At 43.1% G+C, this 23,907-nt stretch overlaps 1 protein-coding gene across 1 annotated transcript; it reads left to right on the top strand.

Annotated features, from left to right (window-relative positions):
• The first annotated feature begins 15,418 nt into the window (after positions 1–15,418).
• On the top strand, positions 15,419–18,772 carry LOC121877793 (pro-resilin-like). Its single transcript, XM_042383669.1, has 3 exons — positions 15,419–15,447; positions 17,860–17,934; positions 18,255–18,772. The coding sequence occupies exons 1-3, from the start codon at positions 15,436–15,438 to the stop codon at positions 18,513–18,515; spliced, it is 348 nt and encodes a 115-aa protein (XP_042239603.1). The 5' UTR covers positions 15,419–15,435; the 3' UTR covers positions 18,516–18,772.
• Positions 18,773–23,907: the final 5,135 nt, after the last annotated feature.

The following is a 23,907-nucleotide window of genomic DNA, read 5'->3' as shown; positions in this document are numbered from 1 at the left end:
TCTTGGATATGAGACTTATGAGAGGATCTGGGCATGACGAATCAGTTGGTGACGATTCCTTCAGGGTCAGGAGAAGACTCCTGAAGTCAATCTAGGTGCCAAGACCCTCACTGATCATAGATCTGGATAACATCCAGGCTGGCAGTGAGCCCCCTCTTACCCTGCAGCCTCACCAATGTTCAAGTCATAGCTTTCTGGACAACCCCATGCATGTCCCTGCCTGGCCCTCGCACACCCAGAGTATAGAGCGTTGTGTACAGCAAGTGAGCGAGGCCAGCGGTCACGTGTACAGCCAGGAGAGGATGGAAGGCTACATCCGAGCTCAGGTGGTCAGCAGGGAGGTGATGAGTAGAAACAGAAGCAAGAAAGACATGTTCTCTATGGTGTGCAGCAACACCGGGTCATAGTAGTAAAACCGGTTTTTGTATTTGATGATTTTGTTTTTCCTAAGGAATATTAAATTTAATAAATGTGTCAAGATCCATTCGTTTCACTATTCTGGAACATTTTCATCTAATAAATTAGCCTGATACATTTACTTTACTTTAAATAAGCTATTTAGTGGTGTTGGTAAAAGGGTTGGGAATACTGAATTTTCATAAGATTTCAAGTTAAAATTTACCTAGCAAAAAATGAAAACTTTTCAAATCTGAAGATATCACATGATTCTGCACATAGAACTACATCATTAATACCATGGGCCGATTTTTCAAACTCAAAAAAAAAAAAATTCGCCTCCGTATGACACACCCTAAATTGATGTGGGTAGTTGGCCCTCGGCATGACTCATATTGTACAATACCAACAATGGATTGCCTGGCACGCGCCTTAGTAGTCTAATGATGTTGTAGGTGACTCCGTCCTCTCCAGGGGAAGTATACCTACCCCTGGCGAGGGCGGCGTCAAGCTCCCACTCAGTATATGGAACATCACACTCATCGTGCTGTTTGCCCAGCATAAAGCTAGTAAGATTACTTCTCTCTACAGACTTCGCAACTTCGCATCAAGGAGTCCCCGAGTCCTAGCTGGTAACATGTCATAGCTCAACATTCGACTTTTGCAGAGGGTTTGGATGGGAGACGTGTCTTCTGTTTTTACCTCTGATTATGTTTATGTCTTTCCAGGCTTTGCTGAGGGATGTGTGTTGGTTCAGGCTGTTGACATATGTCTCCCATGCATTTTGTCTGAGTTCGTTTACACGTTGCCTGACAGCAGCAAGGAAAGCTTGATACAATTGTAACATTTGAGGTGTTCTAATTTGTCTGTAACCCTTACCCACCCTCCTGACCCTAGCCCTGAGTTTTTTCAGCTCAGGGTCATTATAGCATTGCTGTTGCCTGTTCCCATTATGCTGACCACGTTTTCTCCTTTTTTTGGTGGAGGCATTGTTGGTGAAGTATGCATAAGTCCTATCTATCAGATCGCCATGGAAACTTTGGCAGTTGTCAGGCTTGTAGTCCTTGTACCAGTCATGGATGAAGTCTATGAACTGGCTTTCATGTTCTTGCTTGACTGTGATTCTACGTCTGTTGAGTTTACCACCAGTGGGGGTGTCATTGGCTACATGTATACTAGCTTGGATTGGGCTGTGGTCAGACATAAGATCAGTGACAACATCAGAGCTATGAGTTGTGTATGATAGATTAAAGCCAATACATTTGTCTAGACCCCCACCATAGATGTGTGTTGGTTCATTATTACCTATAATTTGAACATCTTCATATGCGCTGAGAAGTGAGATAAGTCTCCTACCATTGGTGTTAGTGGTGGAGTCACCTAATTTCTTGTGTCTAGTATTCAGGTCACCCATCAGGACAGTGGGCTCAGTGTGTAAAAAGTTTGGGAGATCTGTGTACTGAAGCTGATCTGAGGGAGCATAGGCGTTTAGCACGTTGAGTGTGGAGTTGCCCAGGTGGATAGTGATCCCATGGTACTGAAGGTTGGTAGTCTTTTTGGATACAAGAGGTACATGCGGGAGTGACTTCTTAACATACACCAAACATGTGTGAGTAGAACTAGGATCATAATGCACATAATTGGGCAGACTGGGTGGGGGCTTACCATTAGGTGTGAGACACTCCTGCAGACACACAATATCGATGTCCTCAGTCACAACTTTGTGGTGTAGGTCAGGATATCGTTTTCTAAGGGATGAGATGTTCCAACTCATCACCTTCACCGCTCTGTATCTTTGCCTGGTATTAACACTGGCCATTATGAAATGTATTTGGAACTTTGTCTGGTATTAACACTGGCCATTATGAAATGTATTTGGAAAGAAGCAAAAGGCACTGTATGATACTGTTCTTTTCTGCGCTGCCTGTCCCTTCGGCAGGCAGTAGGCCAGTTAACCTTTTGGAAACATTTCTGGAGCATGTACGGCTCAACAATTGTTGTATTTCAGTAGCAGACAACAACACACTTTGGTTACACTCGACATCACCACCATTTTCTGTTTCTGCTTGTTCATCTTCACTGACCATGTCCACAGAGGCATCAGTAGAACTGTTACCAGTATCACTATTTTCCTCTGCGTGGACACTAGTTCCTGGTGGGTCTTGAGTTTCCACATCTGGTACTGACATCTGAATGTCTTCAGTTTGACTGTAATTTTTCCGTAGCTGCTGCACTGTGTTGGTGGTGTTTTTTCCTTTAGTGTATCACAGAGGCTCCTTAACATTTCAGTTTGAGCTGTAAACTGAGCTTTGAGTTCTTTAATTTCATTTTTCAAATCATTAATCTCTTCACGTTGTGCGTGTTCATGGAGTGTGTTGGCAGCTACCTGTTGTGTCGGTACGTCTGTGTTGCCCCATGCTGATCTTTCGATGACTGCTGGTGATGATCCTGGAGCTTTGGTGGGGAGGGTGGGCCAGGGGTTGGTCGTAGGGAGCAGCAGTAATGTTTCTTGAGACCTGCCTGGGTGGCGGGTCTGGGCGCTGAAGGAGTGTAGGAGCTCTTGGACAGTCAGGGTGCCATATAGGAACTCCAACTGTTTTGCAGTTAATACCCAGTCTACAAAGACTGCGTGTTTGCCCCTGAGTCGCTTCGTCCTTCTGATGTAGGGATGGGCTTCTAGTAGTGTAGGGGTCTGGTACTGGTCGAGCCCTATGATTAAGATGGTTTTCTTGCTCGATGGTTGGGATGATTGTTCCATGGTTATTCTCCTTATGTTATTGGTGAGGAGATCCTGTATGACTGCTGGGTCGCTTCTAATCAGAACATGATCTTGTGTACCGACTCTGAACTGAAACTCAGCCTCTGGGTGTTTGTCTTCCGCATCGTTCAGCCAGAGATACTTGTCTTCAGGTGATGTACCTTCAGGGAAGTATAATCTTACTCTCATGGGGGGTTGAGGTTGTAGATGATGGTCTCTAAGTCTTTCTGCCTTTTCGGCCTTCCGCTTGTTCCTGGACTGAACTAGTTGAAAGCCATCTTCTCCGTTGGTGTCAAGGTCAACACCACAGTCGCCTGGCTCACTCAGTGCATCAGGAGAGTTAAAGCGAGTAGCTGGGTCTCCAGTCAACTCAGACATGGTGGAGTTACAGGGCTCGACTTATATGCCTACGTCAGAGGGCCGAGGACTGCTTGGCACTCCTAGGAAGTCAGCGGTGGTTGGGAGGCATAACCCTCTTAGAGGACAAAGGAGACTGGCATCTACAGCGTATTAGCGGTGTGAGGGGAGGCCATGAGCGGGCCTCCCGCGGAGGGAGTGTGGTGTCGGGGGGACTAAGGTAACAGGAGTATTCTCAGTTTGTAAACACTTTTATTACACTACACTTGTTCTTAATAGTATCTCTGTTTTTCTGGTTAGATACAGTATCAAAGTCAATTTTAGTTTCAAAAGAACTAACCAGCCTGGCACACTATGAGGAGGGGGGTTTGTGTAAACAAACCCTCACCACATGGCCGAGCGTGACCACAAGGGTATAGGCCTTGCCTCGCGGGCACCTACACCTACACACGACACAGTGCTCAACCCACGGTAGTTCACTTGTTATACAGGCAACATATTTGCAGTTGTTGACCTATCCCCACCCTACTGGGTGGTGTTGTGTTATTTCGAAGTCAAGTGTGAAGCCGACCCACTGTTGTTCTTATGAGCTGCATCCAGAGGGCGTTATATACACACTGAACCATATATACCATGTGACAGTCCAGGCCATGATAAGATACACACGTTGTGAGTCCTCGTCAAAACACCCACTTATGAGGATGCCAGATACCGACTGTTTTCTCTCCTCGGAACATATAACGCGGCTTGTACTGTACACGAGAAGAAGCAGATGTTGTAACAGGTGTTTGTTAAGAATATCGGCGCCTAGTGATGACTACCTCAGTCAAACAGTTTAGGTTTGTGTAATACCAGGGTAGACGTGATCACCTGAGGAGATAATGACTGTTGTTGACGGAGATTTGATCATGAAGTAGGCAGTGGTCCCCAACCTGTAGTGAAAACAATGAAAATATGTAATATCTTGATACGACTTTAGTGAGAGAAAGAGGTACTGCTGCTTGTCCCGAGTCTGTTGTTTACAGGACATGTGTATTTACCCCAGACTGGGCCCAGAGAGAACCAGCCTGAAAGAGTAAATGTAATAAGTATGTATCTGGTAACAGTTAGACTTGTGAAAAACTACAAATAACTTTATATACGATATTTTTTCTTGAATGTTGATCAAAAGTTTTGGCACCCTCCAATATATTTACAATGACAATTGTGGCCCGGATCCCACAAAAAGTTATGAACCACTGAAGTCAGGAGTATTCTCACGCTGCAGTCGCCTTGCCGCCTCTTTCGTGTCAAGATAAATTGTGCTCATGAACGGTCCCCCAAAAAACATCGTTACTTAATCCTTTTTAAAAATTCAAATGCTAGACGAAATGCTTTGCTATATTCTCCAGTGCATCCTTGTCTGTTGGTACGCCTGTTCCCCATATTCAAATATACACAGTTTATATATTTGTAAAGTATCTTTAAGAATAAAACTTAAAACACTGATCATTCGGAAATTCTGGCAGTTGATTCACACAGTAGATAATGTCGTATGTCAATACCTGTGGTCGACTGTACCAACCGTTCTAAACTAGTGGACTAACACTGCTCACAGAACCACGAACCACATCGACCCCACTCATGGGTAACGATACTTTTTGGGGAAGTCTACTGTACGACCTTATTTTTACACAATGATAATGTAGATATTTAGATGACGCTGATACACATATATAAAATAGTTTGGACTGATACCACTGGCGAGTGGTAAATAAAGTTATTGTCACATAAACCACAAGAAAGATGCCAGCAGGATAGGGTGCTTGTACAGACAAAATGCACACAAATGTAGAAACCCATAATACACTGTACTTGCAACAGATATTTACATGCTTGTTAGGGTGTGTCATAGGAGGGAAGATCAGCTAAAACTAATGGCCCATCACTTTTTTGGTAGATTTTAGTATATACAAACAGAAAATAATTTCAGTTTCAATATTTTGCAACCTTTTGCTAGGTAAATTTTAGCGTGAAATTTATCGAAAATCTAACGTACAGCTGCATTAGTGCATTACAATTAAATAGTGAACATTGCTTTCTGACTTCATTCTTTAACAACCCAACTAAGAATATTTTTTCTGTTTCAGATTCTGATGCATTTATAAGTTGATAATATTTGCGATGGCTGCTTGTGTCAGGACGAGGAACCATAAATCCAGCCATCTCAGTCACTATCTGGTCTGAGAGAGAGTATTCTGAAGTCGGAGCGACTACATTGAGAGATGCTTTGAGATACGGTGTTTTAATCAGGCAAATCAGTGAAAAGAACCAAAGAACTTACAACAAAGACATTGCCAGTGATATGACCAAAGCTGTCTTGGCACAGTACACTCTGGCTAACGCTCAGTTCAAGCCTCCAGTCATAACAAGTCAGAAGAAGATTAGTGAGAGACTGCTAGCCAGTTGGGGAAAAGGCAAGAGATATTCTCTTGGGAGAGGAAAACTTGTGTTAAGGACAGCTTTAAGCAAGTAACTGGACCAGTTATTTGACATAATTACTTGCAAGTGCTCAATTGTTCTCTGTCCTAAGTTTGATGCGATCGCATCAGGTAAATCCGAGGCCCACATCTCCTGTATTTGCAAGCGTGAAATTGGAAGATTCCCAGGACGAACTGGCATTTGTCAAAGCACAGAGAGAGAAGACTGGCAGTAGGGGCTCTCAAGATTTCTAGCCAAGATATTCGGAGGTCCAAGAGACAGGAGGCTGCTACAGAGAGACGGAAGAGGGAGAAGAGTTGCTGAGGAAAAGAGACTTGAGAAGGCCCAGGTGAGGTAAAAAGGCCGATGATTGAGCTGAAGCCAGATTCGAGAAGCCAACATTCCCATGGCTGGTCTCGAGTGCTGACCAGGAGAATGGTGACTTTGTCCCTAACCCAGAAAATAATGATCCCAAAACCTTCCAGGCATAAAGGCACTGAAGCTAGAAAGATATCCTGAGCATAACCTGGCCAGCATGCGACACCACACTGGTCTCACAGAGAAACTGTGCAGAGATAGCAACAGCTGCCTGGATTGACGGTGGTTTGATAACACCTGATGATGTTCACCAAAGTAAGGAGAGCTCAGGAGAAACTTCTGTCAGTAACCTAGAAGAGGAGTTTGATAAGGATAAGAGAAAATGGAATCAATTGTTTGTTCTTTGATGGGAGAGAAGGGATGACACTAAAGTGTTCATGAAAAGTTGGAGATTCTGACAAGTTGTTCCTGCCATGGTGAAGGATGCACTACTCCTGCTGCAGTGAACCAGAGTGAAAGTATTTGTACATTTCACTCCAGAGAAAGATGACATCAGAAACCAGCTGAGATAGTGGCAGATAAACATTGTGAACTGGCTCAGAGAGAGGAATGTGACCAGACCCTGCAGGCTACTGGAGGGGACAGCACCAACACGAACACACAGGGTGGCAAGGGGGGGCTGGGGCACAGTGGATAGAGCGGAAGATTGGGAGGAAGTTGGTCTGGATTGTTTGTGACCTCCACACCAACGAGAGTTGCCACTCAGACATCTGATCCAGGAGCCGGGACGGCGCATTCCCGGAAACAACAACAGATGGTCTGGTCCCTGGCAAGATGCTGTAATTCTGCCACTGGAGTTATGAAATAAACTGAGCTTTGAAAATCACAGTTGGCTCCCTCCACTCATTGAGCTTGCACATACTCTCATTGACGACATGAGTACTGAATTGGTACTATGGTTACATGATTTGCAGTGCCATCAAAACTGGGGTCATGCCTGGATAGACTTGCTTACCCGCAGATAGGTCCAGTCTCACATCTCAGGTGGCCTGCCAACGGCTCTCAGGTTCTGCAGAATTCTGGGTCGCTCATCATAAACTGAAAGGGAAACCAGCTTCCACAACCTGAGACTTATTGTCCAATCTATCGTGAGTGTCTACTGCCAAATTGGTTCAACACCAAGGTCAAGCCTGTTCCTCAAGGTCCGAGGTGCATGTTCTCTTCCAGCTTGAGCCCTGAGAGTCAGCCATGAAGGTTCAGATTGTGGAGCAGACTGTGAGGAGATCTTCCTGGTATGCTCATCCCGAGGAGTTCTGCAGACAATGCCTGCAGCTAGGAGAGAGAAGAGTGGCAGTCAAAAAGATCTGGATATGAGACTTATGAGAGGATCTGGGAGCGACGAATCAGTTGGTGACGATTCTTCAGGGTCAGGAAGACCCTTGAAGTCAATCTAGGTGCCAAGACCCTCACTCTCGATCTCAGATCTGATAACATCCAGGTTAGCAGTGAGCTCCCTCTACCTGCAGCCTCACCAATGTCTGGGTCAGAGCTTTCCTGGACAACCCATGCATGTCCCTGCCTGGCCCTCAGACACCCAGAGAGCAGGAGCGCAGGTACAGCAGTGAGCGAGACAGCAGTCACGCAGCCAGCCAGGTGAGGAGGGAAGGCTACATCCGAGCCTGGCGTCAGCAGGGAGGTGATGAGTAGAAACAGAAGCAAGAAAGACATGTTCTCTAGGAAAAGCAACACTGGCCGAGTAGTAAAACCGGTTTTTGTATTTGATGATTTTTGTTTTCTAAAGGAATATTAAATTTAATAAATGTGTCAAGATCATTCTGTTTCAATTATTCTGGGATCATTTTCATCCTAATAAATTAACCTGATACATTTATTTTACTTTAAATAAGCTTATTTAGTGGTGTTGGTAAAAGGGTGGGGAATACTGAATTTCATAAGATTTCAAGTTGTACCCTACCTAGCAAAACATGAAAAACTTTTCAAATCTGAAGATATCACATGATTCTGCACATAGAACTACATCATTAATACCATGGGCCGATTTTTCAAACTCAAAAAAAAAAAAATCTGCCTCCGGTGATGACACACCCTAATGCTTGTTACACATGAGAGAGATAGAGCAACTCGTTGACAATCAGTTTAAACCATCAAGACTCAATGACTGATAGAAATATCATTATCTAAACCAGACCACCAAAGTACGTGTTGAGGAGTAATCGTCACCACATAGGTAATGACCACCTTAATGACCTGCAGGTAACACTGCGCACATTCACTCACCTGTTAAGTGTTGGTGGTGACAACGTATGTTCAACGTCATCTCTTTAAGGTGGTAGTTGTGCTACAGGTGTTGTGTTACAGGTGTTGTGTTACAGTGTTGTACTACAGGTGTTGTGTTACAGGTGTTGTGTTACAGCTGTTATTGTTTACAGTTGTTGTGTTACAGTGTTGTACTACAGGTGTTGTGTTACAGGTGTTGTGTTACAGTTGATGTGTTACAGTTGTTGCGTTACAGTGTTGTACTACAGGTGTTGTGTTACAGGTGTTGTGTTACAGTTGTTGTGTTACAGTTGTTCTGTTACAGTGTTGTGTTACAGGTGTTGTGTTACAGGTGTTGTGTTACAGTGTTGTACTACAGGTGTTGTGTTACAGGTGTTGTGTTGGTTGTTTGTGTTACAGTTGTTGTGTTACAGGTGTTGTTTTACAGTGTTGTGTTACAGTTGTTGTGTTACAGGTGTTGTGTTACAGTTGTTGTACTACAGGTGTTGTGTTACAGTTGTTGTGTTACAGTTGTTGTGTTACAGTGTTGTACTACAGGTGTTGTGTTACAGTTGTTGTGTTACAGTTGTTGTGTTACAGTGTTGTACTAGGTGTTGTGTTTACAGTTGTTGTGTTACAGTTGTTTGTGTTACAGTGTTGTGTTACAGGTGTTGTGTTACAGTTGTTGTGTTACAGTGTTGTGTTACAGGTGTTGTGTCACAGGTGTTTGTGTTACAGTGTTGTACTACAGGTGTTGTGTTACAGGTGTTGTGTTACAGTGTTGTGTTACAGTTGTTGTGTTATAGGTGTTGTGTTCAGTTGTTGTACTACAGGTGTTGTGTTACAGGTGTTGTGTTTACAGTTGTTGTGTTACAGTTGTTGTGTTACAGGTGTTGTGTTACAGTGTTGTGTTACAGGTGTTGTGTTACAGTTGTTGTGTTACATTTGTTGTGCTACAGTGTTGTACTGGGTGTTGTGTTACAGGTGTTGTGTTACAGTTGTTGTGTTACAGGTGTTGTGTTACGGTGTTAAGTTACAGTTGTTGTGTTGCAGGTATTGTGTTATAGTGTTGTACTACAGGTGTTGTGTTACAGGTGTTGTGTTACAGTGTTGTGTTACAGGTGTTGTGTTACAGTTGTTGTGTTACAGGTGTTGTGTTACAGTGTTGTACTACAGGTGTTGTGTTACAGGTGTTGTGTTACAGTTGTTGTGTTACGGGTGTTGTGTTACAGGTGTTGTGTTACAGGTGTCGTGTACGGTGTTGTGTTACGGGTGTTGTGTTACAGGTGTTGTGTTACAGGTATTAGTTGTGTTACAGGTATTAGTTATGTTACAGATATTAGTTGTGTTACAGGTATTAGTTGTGTTACAGGGGCTGTGTTAAAAGTGTTGTGTTATGGGTGTTGTGTTTCTGGTGTTCAGTTTCAGGTGTTCTGTTATGGATGTTGTGTTACGAGTGTTCTGTTACGGGTGTTGTGCTATGGGTGTTGAGTTACAGGTTGTCATGGGTTGTGTTGGGCCTACCAAGACAACCTAACTCCAATGTTTGTTTACGGAGAAGACACCAGGCGAGCCGTGACTCCGTCATCACTATTTCATTAGTGGGTATGTGGTAGGGCTATGGGGGGCGACTGAGTCAGTGTTGTATTGTTCATCGTGTCTCTCGCCCCAAAACCACATTTTAGTAGGCCCTAGACCATGGGTTAGTTAAGACCTCCTCCTCACCTGCCTTAAGGGAATGGGACGCTACACGGTCCTTTACCACGACATTGTCCTGTGTACTGTCAGTAAAATGGGAATGTGTGTGCCAACCCAAGTCACCTTATTAGTTCTCCTGCGCGACACCATCTACAGTGACTGTCAGTGACACGAGACTGCTGTATGTGCGCCAACCCAAGGTTGGTTTCCTCAGGAAAAAAGATCATGTGTGAAAGCCTGGTTGCAACAGGAGCAATCCAGACTGGCAGGAATTAAGTTAGGTTAGGTTAAATATGATTAAATTACGTTAGGTTCGGCTAGGTTAGGTTAGTGTTAGGTAGGGTTAGGTTAGGTTAGGTTAGGTTAGCGTTAGGTAGGGTTAACGTTAGTTTAGGTTCTGTTGGGTTCTGATAGGTTAGGTTAACTTCGGTTCAATTAGGTTAATTTACGTTACGAGAATGCTGGGGTGCCTAATCTTCACGTAAACAAGAAAAAATTATTTAAAGCTGTGTGGATGATGATGATGGTGATGATGATGATGAGGAGGAGGAGGAGGAGGAGGAGGAGGAGGAGGGTGGTAGGTTGAGGGGAAGGAGAAGGAGAAGGAAAATTAATACGCAAGAAATAAGAAAGAAACGATAATACCTGGAAAAAAAAAAAAGAAAATAGAACAAATACACCACAAAAACAAAATAACATTCAATTTTGTACCGAACTTAAAATCCCAAAACAAAATTAAAATCTAGAATTACCCACTCTGGTTCAAGCTATTATTCTTTATATATTTATAATTTCATCTTATAATCACGATATTTACTGTAAAGGCTTCGTGTGTGGCTTTAAAAAAAATCTACGTTTGTATCAGAATAATATATAATTTATCTACCAGTCCATGACTTTAGTGAGATGTGAAATATAGCGGGAACAGTTTGTATATTTACGTGCAAGTTTTGGAAATTTTGTGGTCTTTGTGGAATGTTATTGTTATTCCTTATTACCCTTCCTTCTGATTCTATCTCTTTTGCTTCCATAACTTATCTATCGTCCATCGCTTTCTTTATTTCTATTGTTCCCCCTCTCTCTCTCTCTCTCTCTCTCTCTCTCTCTCTCTCTCTCTCTCTCTCTCTCTCTCTACCATTACTCGACACAAACAGAAACTATTTTGCTTATCATTTATTCTCAGTTTTATGGGTCAACAGTGACTCAGTTTTCAATTCTTCTTATGTTTTTTTATTGTTGTAGGGTGGAAACACTCACAAGGAGGAGGAGAGAGAGAGAGAGAGAGAGAGAGAGATAAATCTTTACGGCAACTTGTCAATATTTTCGCAAATTTACTCGACAAATGACGACAACTGTCAGGGCCAACACGAGATCCCTTTCTTACGGACAAAACTGCTCTCATATTGGCTATCTTACGGTCTAGTTATCGTCCTATTGGCTAAATTTATGGATAGTTCAGTATTTTATCAAGTGGTGTACTACTCGCGAGATGAATTGTTACTGTGATGTAAATTCTCGAGTGTTCAATTAATGCTGGAAGAGTTGACAGTAAAAAAACATCACAGGAAACTCGCCATGATATTTTGTGTATTTTCAATCCTTGGCTGCAACTTTCACTCAAAACCATTAATTACTACAGCACACATATCATTATATTATTATTATTATTATTATCATTATTATTATTATCATTATTATTATTATTATTACACACACACACAGCTTAAATTCTCAAAACCTACAATACAGTTTATACATTAAATTTAAAGCTTTTTACTACCACTGCTGACTCTGTATCCCATCTTCCTCTGTTCACTGAGCCGTAAAGAGTAAAAGCAAAACTAGCCTGACACCCTTGAGTTATAGAGTAAGACGGTGCCTTCAACAAAAACAGATCTATCACCCTCTACCCTAGCCCACCCCCCATTCCCCCAACCCCCTCACTCGTCACACCCTCTCCCCTAGCCCATCCCCCATTCCCCAACACTCGTCACACCCTCTACCCTAGTTTGACCCTATTCCCCAACCCTCACTCGTCAATAAGGAGGAAAAATAATAAAGGTAATATATTAATCAAGTCCTTATTTTATTAATCAGGTTGGTCGGAATTACCATCTTAAATTCTAGTCAGGTACGTAGAGACCTAGAAAATGCAGTCAGTAGGTCATTTCTATTCAAATACTGCCATTATACAATGGGGTGATATTACTACTGTTATTATGTATTGTGAGGCGGTGGGATGGATACCTGCTCCCGTCATTCTCTCTCTTTTAAACACTTTCCCTCTCCCCTTTTTCTCTCTCTCTCTTTCTCACACTTACAATACACAAACACACACACACACACACACACACACCTTCACTTCTTTATGACTGTGATGTTGTAACTATTCCTGTGAGTGATCTGTGTACGTGCTGAGAAACGACTAGTAACTTCCATATTTCTCTTTCTCTCTTGTCATTCTATCTTTCTCTTTCTGATTTGCTTTATATCTATTATGTTTAATCTCTTCTTGCTCTCTGTCCCATCAAAACAAGGCCTTGGACAATAAACACAACTACGGAATGATTAAGAATGAGATAACACAAAATCAAAATTGGAACATGGAGTGTGAGGACATTCTATGAGGCTGGTAAGTATGTAAACGTGTATAGGGATGTGACAAGATTGCAGTGGGACATTCTGGGATTAAGCCGAGTACTTGAGGTGAAGATTCAGGTGGTGAAAAACATGAGAGAGGTGTTGGTATTATTGTAAACCAGAAGTTGAGTAATAGTGTAAAGAGATATTGGTTAGTGTTGGAGTTTTGTTAGCCAAGTTTAAAACTAAACCCATGGACTTGGTAATATAATACAGGTTTATGCACCAACAAATGAAAGGAAAATTTTATGAAGATTTAAAGAAAGCAAAAGTTATCGTGAAGTTTAATGAGTGTCTGATTATACTGGGTGATTTTAACGCAAAAGTTGGGAAAAGGAAATAAACGCCAGAAGTAAGACCACATGGGTAGGGGAATAGAAATAAGAGAGCAAAACTATTAATTGGCTTTTGTAAGGAAAACAAGATAGTAATTGCAAATACATGGTTGGAGCAACACCCTAGTCATCACTATGCCTGGGTCTCATCCCCAGGACAATGTAAACAACAGGGGAAGCTTGTGCGTCACACTATGTCCCAGCAATGGACAAAATCAAATAGGATTTAGGGAAGCTTAACAGGGGCAGGAACAGAATATGAAATTTAAACCGAAAATAGATTTTCAGTATTGCTAGAGGATAAGTTTGACGAACAAGGACTAGGACAACAAATTGATAATTACAAAGAAATAATGTTAATTATTTTAAGTAGTATCAAATTTAGATTAGAAAGTGAGTTAAAAAAAATATCAAAATGGATTTAGACAAGGAAAAGGAACTAGAGAGCATATAATTGGCTGGGAATTTTGAGTGAAAGGGCTTTAGAGGTCCAAAAGAGTTTGTTATTTGCTTTGTTGATTTTGAAAAAGGTTTTGATAAAGAAAACGAAATGAACTTATAGATGTCTGGGGAAAATAGTCATTAATGAAGGAGTATTACGCGATAATGAAATTACTAATTGGTTCACAGTAAGACAGGGAGTAAGACAAGGCTGTGTTCTTTCTCCAACATTGTATAATATATATTTAAATTATAAATTATTATTGAGAGAAGTTATAAGTGACAATGAAGGACTAAAAGTTAATGATAAAGTAATATCAAATAAACGCTATGCAGATGACACTACTCTTATCACGGATAGTGAGGAGGCGTTTTCAAAAACTGGCAAAGATGAAAGTAATGGCTGTTTCCAAATTGGAAATATACCTTAAAATACAAGTTATGGTAGACAACAGGGGATTTAATCAAGTGCACAATTTTTTGTATTTGGGAAGTAACATTAGTTGTGATGGTAGATGTGCGGAAGAAATCAAAACAAGATTAGGTTAAGCAAAAACAGTATTTGGTAATTTAAAAGACCTAATGAAAAGGGACATTAACTTCAATTTAAGAAAAAGGCTGTTGAAAGGCTATACATGACAAGGACTGTTGTATGGGATGGGTCAGGAGCGTGGACACACTCAGTAGACACCAGAAGGAGGTTGTAGGCCTTTGATAAATGGTATTATAGGAGAAAGTTAAGATTAAGCTATACTGACAGGAAATCAAATGAAGAAGTACTAAGGTTAGCAAAAACTTCAGGAGAAATACTTGAATTGTACAGAAAAGAAAAATGAGATACTCTGGTCATATAATTCTGGATGAGGGGATAATAACAGAAATATTAATGGGAAAAGTTAAGGGTAGCAGAGCCAGGGGAAGGTAGAGACTGGGATGGATGATGAAATTAAAAGTTGGGTCCCCAGAGAGATACAAAAACTTAGAGAATTGGTAAAAACAGCCCGAGAATGATGAGAATGGAGGACTATGGTCGCCAACCTTAAGATAATAAAGACGGAAATGGAATTGCTCTCTCTCTCTCTCTCTCTCTCTCTCTCTCTCTCTCGCTCTCTCTCTCTCATTTTCTGTCCGTGTCTCTCATTCTGTCAGTCTCTTTCTGTCTTCTCTATCTCTCTCTTTCTCTGAATTTCTCTTCCATCTCTGCTATTCCTGTCAGACTAATATTCTCTTGACATCTGTCTTTTCTCTCGTCGTGTTTTTTTCACTGCCAGGTAAAGATTCAAATAAACAAACAGGTAGATAGAAGAATAAGAAATATTATACACACCAATAAGAATTATCCTCTGTCAACTATTTTCATCAGTAACTGTCTATTTCATTCAACCACCACAATTTAATTCATCCATCTTCTATCTATTCCTAATTATCATTTCATTTCTATAATCACCACAATTTATATCCCTCAATCACTATTTAAACCCTTCAATCATCATCTATTACGTCTTAATCAATCCAGAACTCAAGTCAATTCATTAACCTCACTCACGTCCCGTAAGAAACTGGTAAGTCACCCCTGAACATCGGTTTTCTTTTATAATCCTTAACTTAAATTACACAACACAACAATTACCACCTCTAATTACTGACCAGTTGCACCTTTTACTCTATTACGTCATTTCTCAGCAGTAGAAGGTGTAATATAAAAGGTAGCTGTTCCTAACTAGCTGCATCATTGCTACCTTAAGCGCCATCAACATGATTTCTAAGGTAGAGTTGTGGATAAAAATTCCTCGATACATTTGGTAGTATCTGGCATCTATCAGGGGTCATGTATATAAACACGGATTGGGCTTTTAATATCTACTGTTTTTTTATGTAGATTTAGATATGATTAATATTGAAAGGCAGCGTTTAACAGTTGTAAATCAATCACTGGTTGAATTTTTACCATGGTGATGATATTATATATTCGTAGTTGGTGCCTTAACTCAAGTGTTATTATTATTATTATTATTATTATTATTATTATTATTATTATTATTATTATTATTGCTTGGTATAGAATATTTATATAATTTTTATTTTTATTCTTACTATTATCATTATTTTTATAATCTGATACATACAGTATTCAGAACACCAGTATAGGAAGACTGATAAAGTGATTGATTTTCCGTCATCTAATGGCGCCTTAACCTTGATACAACATTATGAGCGTACCTTAAAAGAACATTGTGAGAGACAGGCAGAAAGTAGACTAATGCTCATCTGGGTTACCTTCGAGGATTGTGTCAATGCAGTGTGTGTGGGGAGGGGGGGGGGTGAACGACAGTCGCTGATGAGTGCCCGTGCTGATGCTGAAATCAACCACATAGTTCTTGTAATAAAACGGGTTTCTGATTAATCGTTGCATTAAATCTACATATTGAGCACTGGTTGCATTAGTCAGCCTTAGGAGGGCCTTTCCTGACTGACTGATTAGCTGGTAGATTTTTCCTTCAACTGTTTTAGCGGTGCTGCTGGAAGTTCAACCATCCCACCCGAACAATGCAGCGATCGTTAAATATTGTCCACCCTTGTGTTGTATGACTTCTTAAGTCTGTCAAATTCAGCATTAACTGTATTGTACATAATAGTTGAACCATAATGTATTATATCACACTACATTTTACGGTATGATATTGTAGTGAAGAAGATGTATTCCAACATACAACATAAATCTGAATTGAGTTGCCTGATATTATATTGCTACAAATCCATTTGGCACTGGACTGTCGTGTAGTGCTACGTGTAATGTAATTCTTTACTTCATTAATTTATAAATGTATAACCTTAAAATTAAGTTCGCGAACTGTCTGCGTGGCTCAACAGGTTAAAGTACTGTAACGAGTGTGAGTGGCGTGCGTGTGACCTTGACCCCTTCTCTTACTACACCAGTTGTGTCGTCGATCTCAAGCGAGTCGGACGTGTACAGTAGCAGCTATTGTATTAAGAGTGTTTTGGGGTATTGTCGCAATAATGACAGATATTGTTTTAGAACATAGAACGAACATCAAGTTTTTCGTGAAACTGTGGAAAACTGGGCCTGAAATTTGGGACATGTTAACTTAGGTTTATGGGGATAATGCACTGAAGAAAACATCAGTTTACAAGTGGATTACAAGCGATTTTCTAAGGGAAGAGAATACGTGACAGACGATGACAGAGAAGGACGATCAACAACGAGCAGGACTGAGGAAAACACTGAAAAAATTTGGAAAGTTGTGAGAGCTAACAGGCAATTGGCGGTGAGAAGCATTGCAGATGAGGTGCAGATTGACAGAGAAACAATTAGAAAGGCTTTGACCGAAGAGCCGGAAGAGCTGAAGTTGAGATAAGTTTGTGCAGAAATGGTTGCCGAAAAATCTCAGTGAAGAACAAAAAAAAGAAGAGTTGAAATTTATTCAGACCTTTTGGAAAGAGAATAAGCTGGAGATGACTTGCTTCACCAAGTTATTACCGATGATGAGGCATGGGTCTACCAATATGACCCTGAAACAAAACACCAGAGCGCTCAGCGGAAACATGCAAACTCGCCGAGCCCTCAAAAGTGTTGCATGTCGAAAGTCGAAAGTGAAAACAATGCTCATCACCTTTTTTCGATTCTACGGGTGTAGTTCACAAAGAATTTGTTTCCCCAGGGCAGGACGTGAACCAGTTATACTATCTCGACGTGCTTAAAAGACTCAAAGAAAAAGTTAGACGAAAACGCCCAGAACTTTTTGCTGGAAACAAGTGGATCTTGCATCATGACAATGCCCCAGCGCACACGGCATCGCTTGTTCGGGAGTATTGGGCCGAGAAACAAATTACCTTAATGGAACACCCTCCTTATTCACCTGACCTGACCCCGGGTGACTTTTTTTATATTTCCTTCGCTGAAAAACACATCAAGGGAACGCATTTTGATGAAGTGTATGACATTCAGAATAGCACGATAGCATCGCAAGGGGGAATACTTTGAAGGGGACCACAGCACCGATCCTCGGTAAGATACGTACCAGTGCCTGTAGCATGAGTTCGGAAACTTAATTGTCAGACAATATATATCTGCCCAGGTGTTAGACGGGCGTCAGGTGTTGGCACTGATGCTATTCTCGTGAAAGTGTTAGCACTAATTATCATCTCTTACATACACAGGTGTTGGTCCTCGCCGTGTTGGTGGCTTCTGTCATCGCCCTACCGTCCTCCCACCCCTCTTACGGCGCACCTTCGGTGAGTACAGAAACTACACTTTTCCAAAAGTCCGCTTAATAAACGTTCTAACATTAGCATTTGCAGTTAATCTGTCCCTCAGTCCTAATAGGCCCTGGTCCTCAAAGGCACTAGTCATAATAGGTGCCATTAGGATTAGGGTCCCTTAGGATTTGGGTCCGAATCCCAATGCTCATGATAAGGCCACAAGCTGGTGACAACATGGTAATACTGCTAGTACTAGCTCACACGGGTTTCGATCATGCATTGAGCAGCCTCGGTGGTCTTTGCCTGTTAACATCTTGGAATCTGCTGGATTAATCTTGTCACCTTCCTTCCAGGTTCCCGCTCAGTACGACTTCACCTATGCTGTGAAGGACAGTTACTCCGGCAACGACTTCGGCCACCAAGAAAATCGCAACGGGTACAACACTCAGGGGGTCTACTTCGTCCAGCTGCCTGACGGTCGTGTACAGAGGGTGACCTACACCGTCAACGGCGACGAGGGCTTCGTGGCTCAGGTGGGGTACCAGGGAGAGGCTCAGTACCCAGCTTATCATCCTTCCCCAAGCTACAACCCGGGACCTTCCTATGGGAAATAAAGTATCTGTTGTTATGGTGATTGACGTGTTTCCCAAGTTAGGGTCTCAGCACCATCTCCGAGGGTTCAGTTTATTTGCCAAACAACCAATTTTAACAATCAAGACAGGTTTTCTTTCTAATAATACTTGTTTTATTGACTTACTGACGTGCTTCACTGACTAACATCTTTTACGACGGATCATAAAGTCACGATATACACTACAAAACTTTTAGGAATTTGGAAATATATTGTATACATGTGATAAATAAAGACAGAACTCTATTGGCAGTTTTACTTAATGTTTCTGGAAAACAAAGGTGAAGATTACTTCAACAGTTGTCACACCTAAAACAGCAACTCCCCTGGATTTAGTTTTATCCAACTTCTAGCTTGAGCTTGTGTATGAGAGTCATGGTGGTCATGTGTAAAGTTAGCTTCCAAATGCCGGTGTAAGCTTTCTTTTTGTTATTTTTCTCTGGGAATTTCTTGCATCAGAGATTGAAAGTTTTTTCCTATTTCAGACATAATCTGTATTTTTATATTCATTCTTTCTTATATTTGACAACAAAATGCTTATTAAGGAAAACGTAGTTACATCCGAAGTTGTAGGGTAAACTTGAATGTATAGAAGTTCTTGGAATTTTATTTTCCACAGCTAACAGGAAATAACCACTTAAGAAAGTTTTAAACGGTCTATAAAAGAGATCATTCTCATCAGTCAAAGGCAGCTGGGGAGGGAGAGTATCACAAGAGGCGCGGAGACAACATTTCAGGGAGTTAAGTGTTGAGAGTTCTGGCCAATCAAATTATTATCTATGAACAAACATTTTTCTGACTATTAATGAGTTATCTATGATGGTTACAAGTGTTCCCTGAAGAATGCAGTGATGGGTAGGGAAACACCGGGTAACACTGAAGTCCGTTTATTAAGGGATAGGAGAAATACAAGTGGTGACTAGCGTGTGCCATGCACGGCTCACACAGTCAGACTGAGACTGCCTTGCCATATGGCAGCCTCGGGGCAATGTTGCTACATAACACGTGCAGTGTTGCCACGTAATTATATATATAAATGCTACTCGGCACAGTAGCTTATTTACAAGGTTGCTACTCGGCATAGTAGCTTAGATGCATAACCTACATCTCCCTCCCCCCTCACGCTCATAGTCTTTGTCTTGAACGGACTTCTTAGTCCTAAGTCGCTCCGAGCGTCGAGGTGCACTGTGGGGCGGATCCTCGTGAGGTGTAGGTGACTCGTCCTCGGTCAGGGGGCCAGCAGCAGGGGATGGGACTGGCCGGAGGAAGCGGCGGTTCCTCCACCAGACACGGCCGCTCGGCATCCTGACCTTGTAGTCCCGCGACCGGCCGACGCCCATCACTATGCCCACCTTGTCCCAACGTGTCGTCGTCGGGTCCTGGACGCGGACAAGGGCACCAATCTCCACTGGCTGAAGAGGGCGGGCACGGTCGTCATACCGAGCCTTGGCGTCCTGGGCACGTGTAGCGGCGCGGCGGTCACAGCTCTCGGCTCTGGTCTGCCAGTCCTTCGCAAAGGCCTTGGTGTGTGCAGGAACGCAAGAGCGGAGAGGGTGACCATACAGGATCTGGGCAGGGGAGCGTCCTGTGTGGGTGGGAGTGGACGCGGGTTCTGGGCAGCTCTGTGCGGCAGCGCCAGGCGCGTCGCTCGTTGACTCACGCACCCTGCTGGCGGTGTAACGAGCAGCTGGGATCTGCTCGGGAAAGTCTCTGGGCACCATGCATAACTCCTTGAGGTGCTCCCACGACAACAAGGGTGTAGCGAGAGTAGGCTGCACGTCGATCCATCCGTGACACGACCTGTCGCCGTAAGTGATCTCCGCTTGAAAGGAACCCACAGCGTCCGGCATCTGGGAACCGTCCGCATTGTAGTACAGCAGCTGCGGCGGTGGTCCCAGGTCGCGTTTGGTGAGGCCCAGTTTCTGGAGGTGCTTCAACCCAATCACCGTAGTATCAGCGCCGGTGTCCCGTATCACCTCGATGTGGCCCGACACATCACTGTGTGTGACGGCGACGCGGATGGTAGGGGAAGGGGTAGCCCCGGGGCGTGTGGTCGATTCCACCTTCCTGATGTGACTCCGCTGCTGCTTGGGGCTGCGTGGGCCATCTGGAGGGGGCTGCGTGCGAACCACCCCGAGGGAAGTGCGCTACTTTCCTCCTCGTCTCGGGCTTTTGGGCTTGGGTTGGCGGCAGCACTTGTCGTAGTGTCCATAGCGACCGCAGGCCTGACACTTGTGGCCTCGTGCAGGGCACCTGTCTGTGTTAGACCAGTGGCCCTTACGGTCACATCCACGACACAGTGCGTCGGTGGCCGGGCAAGTCTTGGGGCCATGCTGCTTCCCACAGCTGCCACAGGAAGCACTTGGCGGAGGCGTGGAAGAACGTGTAGCAGCCTTCGCGTTGTTGGCCGCCTTCTTATCCCTCTTGTACTGAGAGATAGCTCTCACAGCAGGTGGGACCCGTAAGGCAGAGGTGGCGGACTTGGTGGCCTCGTATGACCGACATTCAGTCACTACCACCTGGAGTGTGGAGGAAGCGTCCAGGGGGATGAGTCGCTGCACCAACTCTTCCTGCCTGACACCTGCCAAGATCCCATGCTTGATCCAGGCTTCCTCACATTCCCGGCTGTGCGCCTTGCAGACGTCGATCTCCTCTGACAAACTCTTCAGGCGTACAAAAAAGTCGTCAAAGGATTCGTTCTCCGCCTGCTTGCAGCTGGTGAAGGCGCGGAGACGCAAAGCCTCGTTATTCCGACCCTTAACATGCTCCTGTAAAAGGTCGAGCACATCCGTCACTGAAGAGGTAGAATCGGGAGGCACTTGCAACGTGTGCTCCAAAACTCTCTGGGTCTCCAGCGACAAACACATCCGCAGTTGGATGAGCTGTTTGTTTGGAGGCATGCTGTCAAGGTCCACCATCGTGGAGTAATCTGTCCAACGTCGCCTCCACTCACGAAAAAGCTGAAACGTGACGTCTGGTGAGAGGGCGGGTGGGGGTTGAACAGATGCCTTGGGAGCTGTTTGTTTGGAGGCAAGAGTACCTGGAGGACGCTGGTGTGGTGGAGGAGGGAGGATATTGGCGCCTTGATGCGCGCTACCTGCGAGTGAGAGAGGGTGGGTTAGCGCCAGGGTCGCCAATAGTGCCTCAAAACGCAACTTTTCCTCCTCTCTTCGTGTCTCCTCCCTCTGAAGTTTCATCTCTCTGCGTCTCTCGTCCCGGTCGTCCATCCACCTCAGAACTGTGGCAATGTCCGTCACTGGAGGTGGAGGATGAGAGTCTGCGCCCGGTGGAGGGGAAGGTGGTGGGGAGTCGTGTCTCCCATCTTGACATTGTCCCTTCTTACCGCCCATCTTAGTGTGTGCGTGGACTGCACTGTTTAGTATATAAAGTGGCGCCTCAACAGCTCGAACCACATATATATGACATAAACAGCGCAGAAATAACGCATAGAGTCCACTGTTCTGTCCGTGAGTGAGTGCGTGCGTGCGTGTGTGTGTGTGTGTCTGAGAGAGCATTTCGTGGTGGCCTTAATGCCGGTGGCTAGAGACGTGGCAGGGGGTGAGACCGTCAGTGTCTCCCGGGATGTCACACGAGAAGGGTGTACGCCTGCGTGCTCCGTGGGTACCACAAAAAACAGGCCAATGCTCAACTCTCAGCTCTAGACACACACTAATACACTGACACTAACACTGCCACCGTCACTAAAAAGCACTGTGACGGCCCAACACTGCACATCGCGGCGAAACACAACACAACACACTAAGAGTCGACGCGCACATCACATCGCCGGCTAACTGTCCATCGTTCACACACTTGTAAGTCCACAGATCCTAGTCACTACGCCATGTTGGTTACAAGTGTTCCCTGAAGAATGCAGTGATGGGTAGGGAAACATCGGGTAACACTGAAGTCCGTTTATTAAGGGATAGGAGAAATACAAGTGGTGACTAGCGTGTTCCATGCACGGCTCACACAGTCAGACTGAGACTGCCTTGCCATATGGCAGCCTCGGGGCAATGTTGCCACATAACACGTGCAGTGTTGCTACTCGGCACAGTAGCTTATTTACAAGGTTGCTACTAGGCACAGTAGCTTAGATGCATAACCTACAATCTAAGAAATATTCATGATGAGAAGGACATATGAAGATATATAAACTGTCGTAAGAAAATTTGTCTTTTTGAATGTACACAAATTATCACAAAGCTGAGGAATAAGAATAAGAAGATTTTTTCGTATTTGGTTGAGTTAGTCTATACCCGCGGCCACTTCTGACTGACTGACTGAACGACAATTTCTGTTCACTGAGGGACCTTTTTCTTAATATGACTATTATACACTGCTAGGCATACTTCCAAGCCAGTATTATCTCAGTATTGTATTATATTATTTTTTATGTGTTTCAACAACCTGGATTATTAAGCATAGTTCACTCAGTCTTAGTATGTGCGACAGACAACGCTTATGGAATGAAAAAAAAGACCATTCTTCCTGAAGTAAAGAAATGTTTGGATATTTCACCTCTAATGATATAATAACTTCACCAGCACATGTTAATTTATAACAGGATGTCAGGAGACAGATGGACGAACAGACAGACAGAGACAGACAGACAAATTAAAAAGTGGGAGATGTGTTGTACTGTTTCAGCCAGTGAGACCAAAAGCATGTTGGCGCGGGAGTAGAGGACGTGTGATCTAAGGTGAATTCAGTCCTTAACTAACACTCGCAGCTTACAGTGTTAATTACAGTATTCTTCTAATTCACTGTGACAAGTATATTTCTTCAAATAAATGGAGAAAAGACCATTTTGGGTTTTGCAACTTAACCCATCAACTTTTTTATATAAGCCCAGTTAATATAACTCCAAAGACGCTTATAAGCTGATGCATTCCACTAAAAGAAGGCGGCGGCCCAGCACGAATTTCACGATCTAAAGAACGAATGATGGAAAAATAGAGCATGTGAAAAGCAAAAATTTGCAGATCAACACATGATGCGTGTGTGTGTGTGTGTGAACTCAGGTGGGAGATGACGGAACTGCGACACCTCATGAACGTATTCTCACATAACTCCTGAGAACACATGTGATGGACAAAGACACACACACTCAGTAGAAGCATTATAACAATATTGTCGTAACACTCTTTGCAATACTTTCACTATAAACATAAATAACAAACAAATATCAATAACAACAGCAGGTCTGCCTCATTACCTGGCTGTCAATACATTATAATAACTACACTCTTATTTATTATGCTATGTAATACATGATAAAAACATAACCTAGAAAGATGGGACAGCTTAACAACTACACTGGCTTAATCATTACCCAAAAATACGACCAAATTTACGACTAAAAACATTTTTTT

Source organism: Homarus americanus, unplaced genomic scaffold (assembly GCF_018991925.1).
Source record: "Homarus americanus isolate GMGI-L3 unplaced genomic scaffold, GMGI_Hamer_2.0 scaffold24523, whole genome shotgun sequence".
NCBI lineage: Eukaryota > Metazoa > Arthropoda > Malacostraca > Decapoda > Nephropidae > Homarus > Homarus americanus.
Note: the sequence above shows the minus strand (reverse complement) of the source record. Positions and strands in the feature narration are given on the sequence as shown.

Coding starts and splice junctions, on each gene's coding strand:
- LOC121877793 (XM_042383669.1), top strand. Junction 17,935..18,254: donor CCTCTTACGGCGCACCTTCG/GTGAGTACAGAA, acceptor CCTTCCTTCCAG/GTTCCCGCTCAGTACGACTT.